This window comes from Anas acuta, chromosome Z, assembly GCF_963932015.1.
Source record: "Anas acuta chromosome Z, bAnaAcu1.1, whole genome shotgun sequence".
In the NCBI taxonomy this organism is placed as follows: domain Eukaryota; kingdom Metazoa; phylum Chordata; class Aves; order Anseriformes; family Anatidae; genus Anas; species Anas acuta.
Window position 1 is genome coordinate 8518291 of NC_089017.1, and position 19067 is coordinate 8537357.

General features: G+C 36.4%; 1 protein-coding gene across 1 annotated transcript in view; it reads left to right on the forward strand.

Annotated features, from left to right (window-relative positions):
- Positions 1-19067, forward strand: part of WDR70 (WD repeat domain 70) — a 137245-nt gene that overhangs the window by 6229 nt on the left and 111949 nt on the right. The window contains exon 5 of the mRNA XM_068667967.1: positions 2402-2591. Coding sequence (XP_068524068.1) covers positions 2402-2591 — 190 coding nt within the window. The remainder of the gene's footprint in view (positions 1-2401; positions 2592-19067) is intronic.

Consider the following 19067-nt stretch of genomic DNA (forward strand, 5'->3'; position numbering starts at 1 on the left):
TACTAGTCTGGGAACATGTGTCAGTTTTTTCAGATCAACTCGGTCACACACAGGGTGGTAAGGCCTTGCAGAGAGATCTGGACAAATCAGAGAGCTGGGCAATCACCAACAGTGTGACAGTGCTGGATTCTGCATCTGGGAAGGGGTGACCCTGGCTGTACATACAGACCAGGGGGTGCAAGGCTGAAAGGGATCTTGGTGTTCCCATCAACCTCAAGTTAAACATGGGTCACCAGTGTGCCCTGGCAGCCAGGAGGGCCAACCATGCCCTGGGGTGCATCAGGCATGGCACTGCTAGCTGGTCGAGGGAAGACTCTGCTCTGCGCTGGTGTGTCCTCACCTCCAGTACTGTGTGCATCCTTGGGTGCCACAGTATAAGAAAGAGATAAAACTGTTAGAGAGTGCCCAAAGGAGAGCTACAAAGATGGTGAAGGGCCCAGAGGGCAAGATGTATGAGGAGCAGCTGAGGTCCCTTGGTTTGTTCAGCCAGAGCAGAGCAGGCTGAGGGGAGGCCTCATGGCGGCCTGCAGCTCCCTCATGAGGGGAGCAGAGGGGCAGGCGCTGAGCTCTGCTCTCTGGGGACAGCGACAGGACCCGAGGGAACGGCATGGAGCTGGGACAGGGGAGGGTCAGGCTGGGTGTTAGGGAAAGGTTCTGCACCCAGAGGGTGGTCGGGCACTGGGACAGGCTCCCCAGGGCAGTGGGCACAGCACTGAGCTGCCAGAGTTCAGGAAACATTTGGACAACACTCTCAGACATAGGGTCTGATTTTTTGGGTGGTCCTTTGGGGACCCAGCAGTTGGACTTGATGATCCTTGTTGGGCCTCTTACAACTTGGATATTCTGTGTTTCGATCTTATAAAATAGTCAATTTTGGTGATACTGATCTTGAAGAATTTTGAAGGACCCAGCTGTGTTCCTCTTACGGTAAAAGGACATTGATTGTCCCATTGCTATAGAGTGAAAGAAGCTCATTTTATTTGAGTTAGATTTATTGTGCGGTCATATCCTGACCTAGGTCTTTAAATGTCTCTCATCACTATGCAAAACAAAGTTTGTATGTAGATGTAATATCTTTTATTAGGCTAGTAAATATAGTTGGAAAAATTAGACAAGCTTTCAGGCATGCAAGCCCTTCTCATCACTGTGACATCTGAGGACCTAATTCACGTTGGTTTTAGTTTGTTTTGATTTCTTCCTAAAATAGAATTCCATTTGCTTATCCAAGACAAATATTTGCTGTATAGCCTATTACCTGCTTGGTGTACAGCTGTTTTAGGGAGGTCGTGTGTTCTGTCACAATTACACAGTTCAGAACCTCTTTTCATAGTGCTTTATTATGTTCTTGAGCTTGTTTGTTTTTATTACAGTTTTTAAATGATATCCTAAACTTTTAAGAAAAGAGGAAAAACCTCTGTAGTCTCTTTTTCTTCCCATTATTAAAGTATCCTTTGCAGTTGGCTCAATTTTAAATTCACATACATGCTCTCAAAACATAAGTTCCCAAAGCATGTCTGCAACTTGAGTTCATCTGACCTGATCAGAAAGGAACAGCTGACTTCCACTGCAAAGTGAGTGATACACTGTAGCCTAGGCAAAAAGTAAGAATTTGTGCTCACCCCTTTTAAACCTTGTACCAGTTAAAATGCTGCCTACCTGATAACTACCAGCAGAGGGAGCCCATTTATTTCAGATGAACTGAATGAATGGGGAATAAGTAGTTCTACTTTCTTTCCAGAAATTTTCCAATGCCAAAACCAATGTGTTTAAAACAATTGATGTAGACATCAGTGAAATGATAATTTAAATGCAACTTTTAGAATCTAGACATGGAACAGTCTAGATTCCGTACATCAAATATTTGGCTGACAGTACTTGATTCCCTGCTGATTACCAGCATTAAAAAGCAAGTGCCATGCTTTATGTTCTTGCTCTGGTGGTGAGCCTGGATCGTTACTCTTTTGATTTCCACCATGGTGAGGGAAGTGCAGAGGGTTTGGATGTGCTGCAACCTGTAGCAGCGGTTTGGTGGAGATGCTGTGTATCAGTGTGTTCTGCTGGCTTCTAAGTATTTTAGATATAAACATATCTAAGTATTTTGAAATCATATTAGTGATGCGTTGCTGTTACTTTTACATTCCACCTAACTTTATCCTTCTTGTATTCTGCCTTTTTCTAATTATCTGATGCTATGTTATTCCTTTTTTGTTTAAAGCTTTTTTTATGCTTTCAAGATGATGGTGGGTCTATATTATGTTAATAAAAATGAGTTTACGTTTTGCTCCTAATTTCAGTGTTTGTGCAAATTTTATGTCAGTGCTGAACATCTCTGATCTGAAATTCATGTGGACATGCCAGTTTCTTAAAATACTGATACATTTTTTTAATATTTTACATGTAGAGACACAGCTAGTAGTGAAAGTGAGGACAGCTCAGATGAAGAGTTAATTGGTCCTTCCATGCAATCCCAGACTTCTGTTCAAGGTTCAGTTGGTGGTGATGATGATGACGATGATGAAGAATTCATTGGGCCACCGCTTCCACCTGGCTTCAAGGATAGTGATGATGATGATACAGAAGAGGAAGATAATGTAAGTATTTTGTTTCTCTTTACACAGAATCACAGAATTGAAGGGGTTGGAAGGGACCTTGAAAGATCATCGGGTCCAACCCCCCTGCCAAAGAAGGTTCCTTAGAGCAGGCTGCCCAGTTAGGTGTCCAGATGGGCCTTGAATATCTCCAGAGAAGGAGACTCCACAACCTCCCTGGGCAGCCTGTTCCAGTGCTCTAATGTTTAATGTTTTAACATTTTGAGTAAACTCTAATTTGTTAGTATGCTTTTTCCTTTATGACTGAAATTTCAGGTGAAGCATGGCTGTTGTTCGAAATAAAGTTTTTCTGTATTTTTTTCCTAATGATTATTCAACAAACACAGTGATTTTCATTGAAAAATACTCATGTTTTTAAAACATATGAATCTCAACTGAAATTCATCATCAGCATATTTCATTTACTCCTTTTTTTTTTTTTCCACGGTGTAAAAGAACTATACAAATAAATATTTTATATAAATAGTTCAGTTTTCTTGTTTCCTAGTGCACGTGTAGAATTTTTGTCAGGAAAGAAGAGGTATAGGTAGACTTGAGTCTAGGGAAAATCATTATGCCATAATTACTCTGAGAAAATGTACAGATGTAGATGAGGGGTGTTTTTTCTGTGTGTTTGTTTGCTTTAATGTTTTGCTTAAATGCCAGGCTGGTTTGTTCGAGCATATATAGGCTCTTTTCTTGTATGTTAGAAGTAAGGAGAAAACCAGAAACAGCCTAACATGGATACTGTAGATACTGAGTTGATAAACTTCTAGCTAAGTGGAAAGGCATTTAATAGTTTGATCTGCTTTCTCCAAACATTCATGGATTGAATGTATCATGGCAGTGGATGTTGTGTGATGGTTTCTGTGCTTTTTTTTTTTGTATCAGTAATGATATAAGTCCTATAAAAACAGCTTTGCTAATACTATTCTGAACCATTTGGTAGCAGACAAAACTGCTATGTCCTATTGAACCAATACAAGTGTAATCCCCCAAAAAACAACTCTCAGATGTCTCAGGTATTTCTTGCCAGTTCCTCTTCATTTCTGGCCAGGTGTTCATCTTCTTTTTTCTTTTCCTGTAAATTCTTACCTTGAATCACCTCAAATATAATATTAAAGTTTAGAATTCTGACTGAAAAAAAATGAGAAAAGAATGAAAGAAACTTCTTAATCAGTAACTTACGTGATTGCTAGAGGGAGCCTAACCTTGTATGTTAATTTTTCGCAGTGTTTAGTGTCCCCCCTCCCCACCCCGCCCTGGGAGATGAGTGGTGGGAAACTCTGATGCTTGAGTATTCTTATTGCTTTGTCTGATCTGCTTACTGATTTTCTTAATTATCAAACTGTACATTGTGGGGCCATATCCCCTGTGATCTCATCTGTACCCTATGCATGACTCATTTTGTCTTAGGGAACCAGCTGTTGATAGATACCAAGCTATCTTTGAGAATGTTGTAAGTCATAAGTGCCTTAAGTTAACTTATGACTTGTATCTGTATCAGGAATCCCATTTACTTCAAGCTGTTAATGGCACTGCAGAGTCAGGCAATATTCCTGAGAACATCATAGATCAGCATGTTTTGGTTGCTGTGGATCATGTCATAATGAAGTCACTACTTCTTTTCAGTCAGATTTCATCTTTTCTACCACCTCAGATGTGCTTGTTTGAACGTTTTTAGCTAATAGTAAGATCTGAAAATACAGTACTTTATCCAGAAATTTTATCAAACATGCATTTCTAACAGATAATCAGAAAAACAGTAACTGTCTTGAAAAGTACTTAAATGTATTGATGTTGAAGGAAGTGTTTCCTCTTTTTCAGTTTGGGCTTGAAATAATTTTTAGCCTTTTTCAAGATCCAGCACGTTAGTGTGGGTTGTGTAAATCCTCTGTATTGTCTTTTTTTTCAAATTGACATGAATCTGGGTTCACTACAAAGAAGAACAATATCTGAAAGTATCTATTAATATCTGGTAACTTTGTGCATGCATACACTAGGAAGTGGTAAATCTCAAAGTATGCTTGTTCTGCACAGGTGTTCTGTTTGTTCTTTGGGGCCTCATCAGAATGCCCTTCTGCATTACAGGTCCCCCTAGCTGTCCCTATTTCTCTTCGTAGAGAAAATAATCTTTTGCTTTGCTGTCAGCACTTTTGAAGCTTGTAACTGCATATAACACTGAGTAATTGAATCCACACATAAAGAAGCAACCAGGTTTGGGAACAGGGTCCTGCAGGTATCTTTAATCTTTGGCAGAGTAAAAGTTCTCCAAGATGCTCAAAGGAATTCAGTGTCTATGACACTAAAATAAAACAGTGTCAGTGTAAACTTGAAATCACAGCAAATCCTCTCACTTAAACCCAAAATTTAAACTCCTGTCTGCTAATATTTCACAGAAATATTACAAAAAACTTTGCATCAGAAATCTCTTATGGCTATTTATTCTTACATGTTCTTTATTATTAATTGCTTTGTTTCAGTGTTAACTTGTTTACATCAATTTATTTTTTAAATGAAAAAAGGTACATTGCTGTGGAATGCTGGGATTTATAGTTTCCTTGTCATGGCTTTAATTTAAGGAATTAAATTGATTTCTAAACTTACTGTATTTAAATTGTTCTTTCTAATAATCAAACGCATTTTGTATGTGTTGCAAAATCATGGAAGATTTTGCTTAAAACAAGTCACACTTATCAGATTAACTACAGTAATTGTGGTTAGTTTTTATATACCTAGATTTTTCTTTTAACTTATGCCAGAAATTACTAGAGTTTTCTTTTGAAAGTGAGAATTGATGCAAATAAAGATTTCCCCTGGTACAAATGGTGCAAGTGGTGCAGTGATGCAAATAAGGATTTTTCCTGGTGGTCTGTTATGGAGACATCGCTTTTTGCAGTTGGCAAAAAGCATAATTGCCGTAATTCAATTCTGAAATTTTAATTTAAAAAATAATAATAATAATAAAAATATATATATATATATATTTACACTTCATGTAAGTGTGTTGGCAGTGGTCTTTCCCACCCATAGTGAATTAGGAGAATTCTGTGGTTGTGTTGAAGATAAATTTTACCATATTGGTCAAGTAAGCTATGATGTAAATACAATAAATGTTCAAGATCTGTTTTATTGCATCATCAGTGAAAGGCTGGCATCCTCTGACACCTCTTTTGTTGAGTAATTTTTGTCGTCTGATTTTATTAAATTCACAGGAATCAGAAGTCTTTTATATATACACTACTGTTCCAGTTTGTGGTATAATTATCTCTTCCATATCAGTGATGAGTGCTATATGAATAAATGCAGTCACGTTCAAACCTCAGATTAGTGCCAAGTGGTAGCAGACTCCTTCATTCATTGATACTCCTGGATGTGTCCTGTGGATAGGTCCTGTGGGAAAAAGTAACTAATTGATAAGTACTCATTTAGGTAGTATTGCAGTGTTTGTTTAATAATTGAGAAATTATGGGAAGGTTGATAAAAATCTTTTAAGTGTTAAAAACAAATATATTTTTGGCAATAGGTATGTTTGACAGAACAGGGTGAAGTTTTCAGTAGTAGAGGTGAAGTAGAGTTTTCAGAGTATGAAGTGAAGAGCAAGTTATCAGCAACAAAACAGAAAATACCTGTTTCTTGTTAATCTGTGTGTTAGTGTGCTGTGTACCTGTCTGTTGTCCTCCAGCAAAGAAGGCTGTACCTTAGTAAGGCTTTGCAATTTGAAATCTCTAAAATGCAATGCACTATACTATAACTGTGCTGTAACCTTGTGTCTGAAGTCCCAATAAGATATGTAGTGTTTTGTTGTTTTTTTTTACGTAATTGTTTGCATAAATTTCAGATGTATGGGTTCTGAGCACTGAGTATAATTTATTTTCATTATCTCTCTCCAAAGGGAGAGTCTAGTGAAATACTTGCTTTAAATCTGTAAATTTTGCAGGCATGCAATGGTGAAAACAAAGTGCAGAAACATTTTACTTCTGCCTATCTTTCTCAGTGTTTGTCAATTTTCGCTTTGTTTGTCGATTGACTGTACTAATTTCTAGTACATGGTATTAGTTTAAATCTATATTGTTTATTTATATATATATAATACTATATATAATGTATATTAATATACATTATATATTAATATTATATATATAAATACATATATTTTAATATAAAAGTATAATATATATATAAAATATTTGACTAACACTACAGCTGTCTTGATAAAGTGCAGTAACTGGAAACCAGAGTTAAAAGACCCCAATGAAAAGTTTCAGACAGAAAAGTAACTTGCAGACTTGTGTGATTTAAGTTTGTCTGATCTTAAGACAATAGTTACAAAACAGTCTAGAACAGATTTGGTTGAGAATAAGCAGAGCGGCAGAAATATGAGACTTGTGGGTTTTAAGTCTAAACAGTTAATTTATAACTGGGAAGACTTTGTGTCAGCATGGATGCCAGAGGCCTTTGGGGTCTAGAGCCTCTCCTTACTTCTGCTCATGAACTCAGTTATTTTCTTTCCTCTGAAGGGAATAAGGAAACAGCTGTGCTGTCCTGATTTCCTGTTGATCGATTGGTGATCACAGTACGATCCTATGAGCCCCCCTAAAAGCAGGTGTTGATGTTACGAGAACTCTGTGATGCCTTTTTTCTTGATTGTACTTCAGTCTGTGGTTGGTATGCATGGGGGCAGAATCGGGAGAGAAGAGATGGAAAGCTCCATTGAATAATTTTGTTTTGTTTCCAGATGGATTGTGAGACAGTCTCTCTTTTGTTATGGTATTTTTTTATAACTTCAAAACACAAGCATCCATATTTTTGACCCTGAAAGAAACATTTTTTTTCTTTATAAGTTATATGAATTGGAGCTCTGTACTCTGGAGTCTTGTAAACTTTGTGCAACAGATAAAAGTGCATCATAATAGTGGCTTCGCCCTGGTAGCTTGCTGTTGTTTCTCACACTTAACTTTAGATGTGTTTTTCATTATAGGAGATTATTTATTTTTTTCTGCCATTTTTTGCTCAGTTTTGCTTTCTTGTATGAAACTGTCAACAGGGACGTTTGTGAAAATTGTCTGCTATGAGAAAAACATCTTTTGATTCTAGGAGTGTCTCAGGACTGCCCAACTCACACTGTATTCTACCAAGTAATCATCAGGTAGAAGGAGTGACTGGTGGTTATCTTTGTTGGGAATTTTTCATACCTTACTGGAGCTTTTTTGGGAAAAATAATAATAACAATAAACTGATGAACATTTTGCCTTGTAATGTTTTGAATCAGCACAGTTTATAAATAATGTGAATTTTTGTAATTTATGTTTACGTGTGATGCAAACGGAATTTTAGTTATATTTTATTCTAAATTTATGTAAGCTCATTTTATGTACTCATGGTAGCTGTTATAAAGCATCTTTCTGTGCTTGATTAAATTCTGTGTTAATACTGATCGTATTAACAAGTAAATATTTAGATTTAAGGACTTACCTTACTTACATTTGTCATAATTCACCTTCATTTGTGCAAATAGTGATGATTCTTAATATGGCACCATATGTTTCTAAGGACTTAAGCAAACATTTTACAGTGCTTGTTTTGTAGTAGTGTAAGAGATGCTGTTTTATAGTGTCAAGTGACTTGACACTTGGTGTCAAGTCCCTTTGGTATTTTCCTCTTCTTAGAATTTTCCTTCTAATATAGAAGACTTGCATTAATTTGAGAAGTGAGGAAGATGAGGAGTATTTGAAGTGTGATCAGTGCTTTACTGTAGTATTTTTTTTTTTCCTCCTAAGAGAATTAGAAGTCCAGTTGGATCATTAGTGCTTGTCGTAAGCTGAAGGGGTAAGGAGGAAGCAGTGTGCTCTGTAGCCTTGTAGCTTTTCATCTTTGGCTTCTATCTTGCAAACTATGTGTCCTGGAAAACTTGAAGAAGATCCTCTTGTCTCAAAAGAGGGATATTTTAGAAGAGAGAATGACGTATTTGTTGGAGGGCAAATTCATAACAAAGGCAGTATTTTATGTGGTAAATTTTGAGGCCGGGAGATGTACTAGTCTTTGACAGCTTCTTTTTGCCTGGGTGTGACACACTGGAAGCATATTTAGTGTTTATGTGATCAAAAAAAAAGTCTGGAGGCAGACAAAAGACTACCAAAACGGTCACATCAGGATTTTTGGGTGGACAGTTTTAAATCTAGGACATAGGGCATTTTTCAAGGTAATGGATGACACCTATTAAAATACATTAGTAAGAGAGTGTGTATTTATGAATATGCTTCTCTGCATGTGATTAATGTGCTGAGATCTTCAACAGAACTTAATGGAGCAGTAATAACTTGTGGCACATTTTTCTTCATTGAAGCAACAGGTATAGGGATGGTGGTTGAAAGAATTTGTTGGATCTGTATGGTTTTATTTTCTGTATGGGACTTGGTTACAGTTGATTCCTCTTTGAAATTAAGAACTATTTCTCCCTGCAGTAACAAAATGATACTGACCATGCTGTAATTGTGTCCCTGAAAGAGGTACAGCCTTGGACCTCTTCAAGGCTGTATTCTGATTTGGGCACATTTCCAAAATGATAGCATAACACTATTCCAAGTTTTAGAATTGTTTTGAGACACTTCTAAATTTTTGCAGGGGTTTAACAGGACATACCAGTAATACTCATTTGTTCAGAATGGAAGAAAGCCATTTCCTGCTGATTTAGATGGAGAATTTAAGTAGGCTGTAATTACTCCAATTACAATTTGGCTATGGTACCACGCTAAAAATCATGGTCTTGTAAAAATAAATAAATGTTGTGGGAATTTGTAGTCATCTTACAGAGTTTTTACATTTAGTCTGAGGATTGTCTGTCCTAGTAAGTATTTAATATTATTTGCCCAGTCGTCTTTTTTCTTGTGTAAAGAAGACAAAGAGAAGTAAGCTGAACAAAGGAGTTTCTGTGTGTGCAATAGAAACAGAAAAGTTCAGTTTTGAATATGAGAGGCATTCTTCTTGACCAACTTCTAGTCACTGATACGTTGATGAAAAATAGGTAGTAATTACCATTGCTTTCCATATCATTTTGTGTTACCTTCCTATACGTTTGGGAGGAAAATACTGTTGTCATAGCTGTGCATAATATTTTCGTAGGTCTTGACAACATTTCTACTATAAAAATCAGGAAAATGTATTTTCTGTACATTATACATGGAACAAGTAATGGAATTTTTGTTAAGGATCATCACTGTGGTTGCTGGTATTGCAGAGAATGAGACCATCTCAGGTGAGTTAAAAAAGTTTTGCAAAGTTTGCAAAATGAAAGCAAAATCAACCCCCAAAATTGAGTATGACGAAACTCAGTGTATATATTTGGGAGAATCAAACTGAAGCTGGAAGAGAAGGAAAATGTATAGTAAAAAACTGGGAGCATTGTGTGTACAAGAGGAAGCTAACATTGTAATTCCCTTAGGGAATGTCTGTCTTTCACAGAAAGTCATGGATATTTGCTTTTCACCTCTTTAACTCACTGCCTTACAATGATTACAAGTTGTACTCAGAGAAAACTAATGTACTTACAAAATCTCTATTTGTCAGTTCTTTAGAGCATAATAAGGCCAAGACTTTCCTGCTGTATACTGTGCACACCTTTTTGCTGGTATGATACTGGTTTTAGTAATTTTGTCTGACCATGAGAAGTTCTGGGATGTCTCTACAGACAGACAGATACTTAGTCTTACGAGTGCTTTTATACATATTTTGTGATGCAATTAACAGGCATACATTATTTGACTTTCAAATACTTAAAAATTAGACTGAGGTCCCTTTAGTATTGTTAAAGAAAATGTTATGCATATCATAATAAGAACTCTAAGCTTTGCTAAAAAAGGAAGTAGTAACAATAATTAAGTCCTGTCTTTACTCTTTGGCTGAGCTGAAGGGTCTCTGAGAAAGTGCCAGGCCTGATGAAGCCTATAGAAAACTCCTTTGGGAGCTGCTGGTACCACTGCTGGATTTGCTAAGGCAGATGCCAAGTAATTCCTTCATGTCTGGACCAGATGCACTGTGGCTGCAGAGCTCCTGCACTGAGAATATAGGATCCTTGTGCTGGCATCTCTGAGACCCTTGGTTTCTTTATAGTCACAAGATTTTGTTGAAGCTGAAGTCCTGTAGTATCCTTCAAGGCACAGCAAAAACGTTTTCTGCCTGCATTGTTTGAGGCACAGATAAACTTGAGGCTGTACAATACTGTTATCTGCTTCTTAGGAGAAGAAAAAGAGTTCTAAGATTTTCCGAACAGATATTCTACATGCTGTCTACATTTTGTCTCAGTCTCATGGCTGAACTTTCCATAGAGTATTGTTTAACAAAAACATGTAGTTGTAAATGTTATGAAATTCCATTCATGCAATGGCATGTGAATGTGTGATCCTCAGTGTCACTATCTTTAAGTAAAACTTAGAATATTTGAGGATGAAGGGACTAAAATTAATTTATTCTCTGAGAACCTTAAAGACCTGCATAGTCAATGCAAAGTGGGGACTACCTTCTTGCATGGTGCTTTTATTGGCAATTGCAAAAAAATCCAATGTACTTCTACAAAGAAGTACAGATAGCATATTGCATTTATCAGTGTTAAAATAAATAAAATACTTCTAAATTTGGAAAGGGATCTAACAGTAATATTCTCTGCTGATAGTATCGCACTGTGAAATACATAAATGGAAGATAATTTTCTTTGTCACGTGAATGTTATCTTTTTGAACAAGCTGTTTATGTTCTAAACAGAATAATGAGAAATACAGATATGGGGAACGCTTGCTTGAATGAGTAGAAAATACAGTGGATTCTAACAAATATTTATGATGGGGATGATAAAATAATTTAGAAGGGCTATATTTGAAGGAAGGGTGTAAGTGACATGTAGTTAGGTTTCCTTTCCAAAACAAGTCTTCACAGGATTTTCGATTAAATGATTTATGTTAAACTGCTGGAACTACAGACTGCTCCAGTCATATCCTTGGAGAGCAATTTTGTTGACTCTTGGAATGTCTGCTGTTTGTTTAAAAGATGGCTTTCGATTTTTATGAACATGAGACTACCACATGTATTGTTTTACAACTGCTGCAATGGCATCTTGTATTTGCAGCTGGGCACTTAGCAGTATACAGGGACTATACATACCTGATGCTAACACTGTCCAGATCACAAAACAATCGTACTGAACTTCCTTCTTTTAGTCCTGCTTATCTTTTTTGTATTTTAATATCTAATAAAATTGTTTTCAAATTATTAGGATCTCGGATAATATTTTGCTGAATTACCTTGTCCACTGTTTATAAATGTTTCTTCAAATTGCATCATAGTAATTGAGGATTGATAAATGTTCATAGAACTAAAAGTTATGGGGAATATGTTCCTTTTTTTTTTTTTTTTTTTTTCTGATTTCCTTTCATAAATCAGAATACTTACTTTCTCCAAAGGAACAGAAGAATCATAAAATATCATTCATATGATTTTTTTTTATTAGCCATCCCCTTTCATGGTCCAGTCCTGAGGCTTTTGAAATGTGTTTAAAGCTTTTAGTAGAATTCCAGAGAGTGCACTTGTTGCTTTTTTTAAAAAACTGTTTATTATTTCATTCTACTAGAAGTATTTTATTTTTCTGCAGAAACAACAGATGTGAAACACAGATAATTTTCAATTTTAAAATAATGTGAACTGTTCTAAAAACTATCTACTTAATGAGGTATAAGTTAGAAGAAGAAAACTGGAGAAGCTGCCTTACATCTATTCATATAAGGACCCTCATGTAAGTCAGGTGACCTAGACATTGCATTTGGTTTTGAATCAATACATTACTTCGTAATGAAAAAGCTATTCTTGTCATAAACATAATGTGCAAGAGTAGTGAAAAGGTGATAAATTCTGAAACTTTTTTCATATTGGAAAGGAAAAGTTTCTGAGGGATCTCTATGCAACAGGGATAAAAAACTTTCCATTCAGTTTTCTAAAATGTGCCATAATAGAAATAGCTAATAAAGAGCCATCACATGAAGCTCTCATGAGATGGTTCATTACTTAAGGTTGGAGAATTAGATCATTTTCTGTGTAAATAATTTTGGTGACTTCACTCAACACATAGATGGACCTGCAGTTTTCCAAGTGGGACTGAGGATACATCTTCAGTGGGACTATCAGCATTGTGCATTCACTTCTACACTCTTGATGAGACAGAAGAAGAGACAAAACAGAGGTTGCTAATAAGAGAAAGAAAGTGATTTGTGACTTCCACTTTTAGCTCCAGGTTTAATTCATTTACCAGTGTTAAGTAAATAAAAATATATGACATTTTATAGCAAAATGTGTTCTAACACAAATACAAGTTGGGGGAACTAAGCAGTCTTGCATTTATCTGTGTGAGAGCAATGTCTTACTCCTACAATAGCTCACCCCGTGTTCTGGGCAGCTTGGGACAGCACTGCTTTCTGTGCAGATTGGCTGCACTGCAGGGCACAGGCAGGTTGTTCATTCTCTGCTGTTCTGTCTTCACTGTTGTTTATCTCTGAGTTACCTAACTGATACACAAGTTTGAGTTCATCTACACTGATGAGGTGAAGTCAATTTTTGCCTTCAAAAACTTGCCCATTTCTTTGCTACACCTGTAACTCACATAGTGCTATCAATGTACTTTTTTTTTTCTTCCCCAAAATGTCTCTAGGGGGCAGCGAAACCATCTTAGATGTGCACCAGCCCGTCAAGAACTTCCGTGTCTTTCATAGTTTCTGCAGTTATCATAAGAACTAGCTCGGAAACAGTTTTCAGAGTAGATAGTATTATGTAAAGGTTTTTATTGGGGTGCATAGAATTCATTTCATTAAGTGCGTCTGCATTTTCAGGTAGTGAAACAAGGTCAGGAGTAAGGGCAGTATTCATTCGCACTTGCTGTTTTACAGTACACAGGTGCCACTGATCATCTTTGATACAATAATGAGTATGAATTCATGAAATAAATCCTGGAAGAGCTACAGAAATTGGGAACAGAACTTAGTTTTTTATGTGTGACCAAAATTTCTGCTGTGGAAAAAAAAATTTGTGTAGAATTAAAATATTCAATTAAATCATCAAAAGCATATCTGGAATGAAAGCCAAAGCTGGAGTTCTCAGTAATGCGTGAGTTGTTTGCATGGACATGCTGGAAGACATGGCGTTGCTGTTGTGTGGTTCATGTATGTGTATGAGGAAAAAATCGGTCCCATGGCCAAAACAGTCGGTCTCTGTGACACCAAGTATGTTGAACCATAGTGTGCCTCATGTGAAGTGGATGAGGCCCACAGACCTTATATTAACCAGTTCTCTATTAGAAAACAGGGGATGAGGGCCAAAATGGGACACCTTTCTCCAGATTTAGCCAAATGACTGAGACTTACTGACCACGTGTTTGTGAGTAAGAATGTGTACCTGTTGGTTCTTGAGAAAAAAGTGACGGTGATAAATCTCCAGAGTTTCAGAGCAAACAGAATTTCATGGCAGGACCAATGTAGGCACGATAAAAAGAGGTTTGTGAGTAGTACACATCCGCTGCTGTGTCCTGCAACTATGTATTGTCTCATTAGTGAAATTAAATTGGAGGGATTTGGTGCCTCCTTGACCCCTCAGTGTGCAACTGTGCTAGTTCATGCCTGTTTTGAAGTACCAGAAATAAAAATCATGAAACATTTCAGATTGCTCAGAACAAGGAGAGATTGCTCATTTTGCTGTTAGTCCGTGTGTCCAAATGACAACTAACACAAATTAATGACATGTTTTCTGCATATTATTGAGCTTCCATCTCTGGGCCTGCATGGAAGTCTGCCTTTGTTTACTTTGGGTTGAATAAATGTCTTTCTTGCAAATATTGCTATTATGCTACACATGTGTAGGCACAAAGCTAATTCGGTGAAAATGCTGGGTTCATGGCCCTGAAAGGGCTAGAGTGAAAGATCAGATTTCATTTAAGAAATAATCCATAAGTGTAATCACTGATACAGACAGATCAATTTAAAGGCAAATCATGTTAACATTTCAAGTTGAATTTGCAATTGTTTGGAAAAGGTGAACTCTCATTCTTCATATCAGGAATATTCTAAGTAGAAGGGGAAAATAGTGATTAAGTTTTTAAACTTCTGAAGTGTATCTGGAAACAATTAAGGCACTTGCTTTTTAGTGCAGGTTTCAAACTAGAATCTTTCAGAGTTTTGGTTAAGATACTATATAATGTAGTTCTATATATATAAAGAATTTGCTAGACTTCACTTAAAATGTAAATTGAGATGCGAATAATCATAGCTGGGGGGGGGACTCTGTCTGGGGGTAGAGTGATAGAACAAGGATTTATGACTTAAAACTAAAAGGGGGGAGATTCAGATTAGACATTAAAAGAAATTCTTTACTCAGAGGTTGGTGAGGCCCTGTCCCAGGCTGCCCAGAGAAGCTGTGGATGCCCCATCCGTGGCAGTGCTCAAGGCCAGGCTGGACGGGGCTTTGGGCAGCCTGGGCTGCAGGGAGGTGTCCCTGCCCATGGCAGGGGAGGTTGGAACTGGGTGATCTTGGAGGTCCCTTCCAACCCAAACCATTCTGTGATTTTATGATGGCTCATAGAATTGTTAGCTTATTTTTCAAGTCAGTAATCTTCCAAATTTCACGCATCATCTGGATTTACAGAGATTTATCTGCTATTTTCTGACAAACTTGTCACACGATTGTCTTGTAACATGCTGTTCTCTGCAAAGAAGGCAAACCTGCATATCAGGCTATAACCACATCTGCAGGGATCAGCTGGCTTTCAGTGCTACTGGTTTCATAATCATTTTCAGTGCAAACACTTGTTGTATGTCTCTTGCAGAGCAAGTGCCATGCTTTGTTGTCTTGCATGTAAAAATAAACATATTTCCAGTGACATTCCATCTTTAAGGAGATTAGCTGCAATGCTACCTTTTGAGTACTAAAAAAAACAAATATCAGGAATGAAAATTCAAAAGAAGCAATAACTATGTTAATCATACTCCGTGTATATAAATTGCATATACCCATTTTACAAGACCACTGTGACACAGAGTACTGAATCATTTATAAAGACAACCCCCTCTTGTTCTACAATTTATAGTCTTGGTCTTTGCAAGCATTCTGTGCTTTAAGACAACCGAAAAGTTAAAAATAAATAAATAAATAATAAATAAGATTGTTTGTAACTCCATTGATTTCTTCTGTGGAAAAAAAAAATCTGCAGATGTAAACTCCCATGTGCCAGATGCTTTTTCTATCTCTTGTTTATTCTTTACATTTACTTTTTCAGAGGCTTTTTTTTTTTTTTTCTTCCTCCCGCCTTGTTTGGATGACATAAATGGGCACATGGAATTTTGGGCAACAGAGAAATGTGCAGTAATTTTGTGGCTGAATTCAGTGGATAGAAGTATGTATGACATCTGGAATGGCATCCTAGAAATAATGGTGACAGAGTAATCATCACATGTTATCTCTATAGAAAATATTAATAAAAATAAAAATCTGACATGGACCTCTTTTCTGCCAACGATAGAGTAGCTTGTTTTAATGACATTCTTTGTTTTGACTTGGAATGTATTGCTTATCTTTTCTAAGAGTCTTTCCCGTTAAGGATTAACTGCTGCCTTATATAACAATTTGTTTGGTAAGGACAGCCAGTTGTAGTTGTTCTCTGATTTCTGTGGTGGTAGTGATAGCTCCCCCCACCAACGCCTGCGTCCCCATGACAAACTGTACTCTGTAGGAATTGATATGTCTTTGTAGGGTGCTTAGTAGGGATAAGGCATCCTGTTTCTCCTCTGTGTTCTCTTCCTGCTGATATTTCCCTCTCTGGTGACTCCATGTGAGATTTTTCTCCTTTCTGAAAAAGATTCTCGTAAAAAAAAAAGTGTTTTTTAATACGTGTGTGCGTATATATATATATATAAAATATAGATATTATCGTGTATATATATATAGGACAAGCTTTTATTATATTTTATAATATATATTATAATATGATATATATAAAATAATATATTTCTTATAAGTTTTTATTGTGATAGTGCAAACCTTAAGTAGTTGTGTAATAAAGGAAGGTTCTGTGTTTAAGAGATAAAATTTCAAAGGCAGATTCTTTCAATTATTTCTAAATTAAGGTTATAAATAACACCAGACTTAGTACAATTGCTGTGCATAAAATATTCTTAGGGAAGGCAATTATGGTACGCTGAATATACAGTGGATTTATGAGAAGACTCAGTTAGTTTTCTGTGATTCCCTTAAGTCTTGTAGTCCAAACAAGAATCTGCAATCAGTATTTGAATGCAGAATGAGCAGTAGTCAATTAATTCATTGCATTTTCAGTAGAGTATTAACTCCCCAGAGTAAGACGAATGTCGCTAAATCTATATTAGTTGTAACTATGCTTTTTATAATGCTATTTTAAATGAGCATGTCTGAATTGCATGATCGTTCTGAGAACTAGTTCTATCCTGTCAAAAAATAATAGTTGTCAGCTGTTGTTTAATTCTGTGTAGTTTAATGTAATTTTGCATTACTTTGCCTCTTGAGAGTAATCTTATGGTGTAGGATCTAATGGAAGCTGCAACCCTGTCTAATACTTTTAGGGACTAACCTCATAATGGACTCTGTAACCAAATCTGATGAGTAGCAAAATATCTTAGAAATTACACAACTTCTATGGCTGATGAGAAAATTTTTTGTCTAGCTGAATCTTGAAGTACTGTGTACAGTCATATTTAAGATGGCAGACCTTTTATAGTACACTTCATCACAGATCATACACAGCAGTTAGATGATATAGAGATCAATTAAGCAAATAAGAACCAGTAATACAAGAAAGCACTTTAATAACTGTAGAGGAGGTTAGTGGCATAAGGATGGAATGTGGATCCTCTGCATACTGTAGGAGAGAGGTGTCAGAAGAATTTGTGTTACTCTGAAAAGCATTGAGAGGAAAAAATACTGAAAGCATAAGGTGGTGAAAATTCATTTTCCTTCTGTTACTTATAGATGTATTAAACCTCTGTGCCTATGAGTATAGTAAATATTACTTTTTCTAGTGTTTCTTGACACTTCCTGGTGTCTCACCTTTCTGGAGTAGTGTAGTTCATAATATAAATTGCCTTTGGAAACTTTTTTGGAGCAATATAAGCCCAATTTATACTTGGGCAAGAAAATATCTTCAGGCTGTGTTTTCTCTAGAACTTGCATAACCATGTGTAGCATTGGCTGATATTCAGAACTAAATTGAGCAAGAAAACTTCCTGATAAGTAGTTTTGGTTCAAAGGTGTTTAGGTGTTTGTGCATAATTCAGTTTCTGCAGATTAAAAAAGTAAAAAAAATCAAGAATGATTGAGGCACAGAGACACTAAAAGAATGATTACTGAGGTTTCTTTGTTAGGAAATATGTCTTGCAGGCCAGGAACTGATGTTAGAATCTGAACATTTACATATATAGTACATTTGTATTTGAAATTAGCTGAATAAAATATTACTTATTTTATCTTTAATCTGTGATCAGTTGTCTCATCAAAGAATGCAGCCCAGTTTTAGATTTCATTGCTCTTTTGAAAGCACTGCATGGCAACTCCTGGCAATACACTGCCTGAGCTCTTGTCTGTGCCATTGTTCTTGCTGAAAAGTTTTGGAGGAGAAGTTCTGGGAGCTCTGAAGCACACTGACAATAATCTCTCAGCTTGGCACTTTTAAAATGAAAAGGGCTTACTGTGTAAGCACTAGGCTTAACATACCATATCTTGTTTTGATTTCAATTTCTAAGGAGGTCATCTCAGGACTTTCATCCATTGGGGTAAATAGGTTGGTTTGCCTGCAGTTGACAATACTGCTCATGAGTTATCTGAATTCTTTAAGCGAAAGTTTGTAAACAGGCCTATCGCTTGAACAGCAATTACTGTCTTAGAGCAAATATCTAAGCTTATGAAAAATTCCGGTGTTTTAGCCAGAACTCCCCCACTGCCTTTATTGTGCAAACTTCTGACAGTGCAATGTGTATCTATCTTGTGCCTATCTGTATTAATAGATACTCCTAAGCTCTTGATACCCACAACCAACTGCAAAAATCTATTTATATGTACTTGCTCACTCCTGCTAGCTGGTTCCCTCACCTACATGTATATGCCACAGTGCTGTAATTGTTCAGTAGCAGAGCGACTGTGAGGATTTGAGAATGCATGAATAGCTGATGGTGCATTTTAATAGATTAAATCTATGTTAATAATATTATACTGATTATAATAGCACAAGTTTGTGCCAAACAGATGATTGTATTTTAAAAGCATGATTCTTTTGCATTCGGTTTTCATATTTTTGTACTGCACTGAAATTCAAAGGACAAGTTGTTTCACAGGTAGGAACAGGTTGCCAACAGCATCAGAATTTTCGCATTTTAATATATTTCCCTATGGAATAGTTTGACATCTGCTTGAAACAACTGGCTTGTG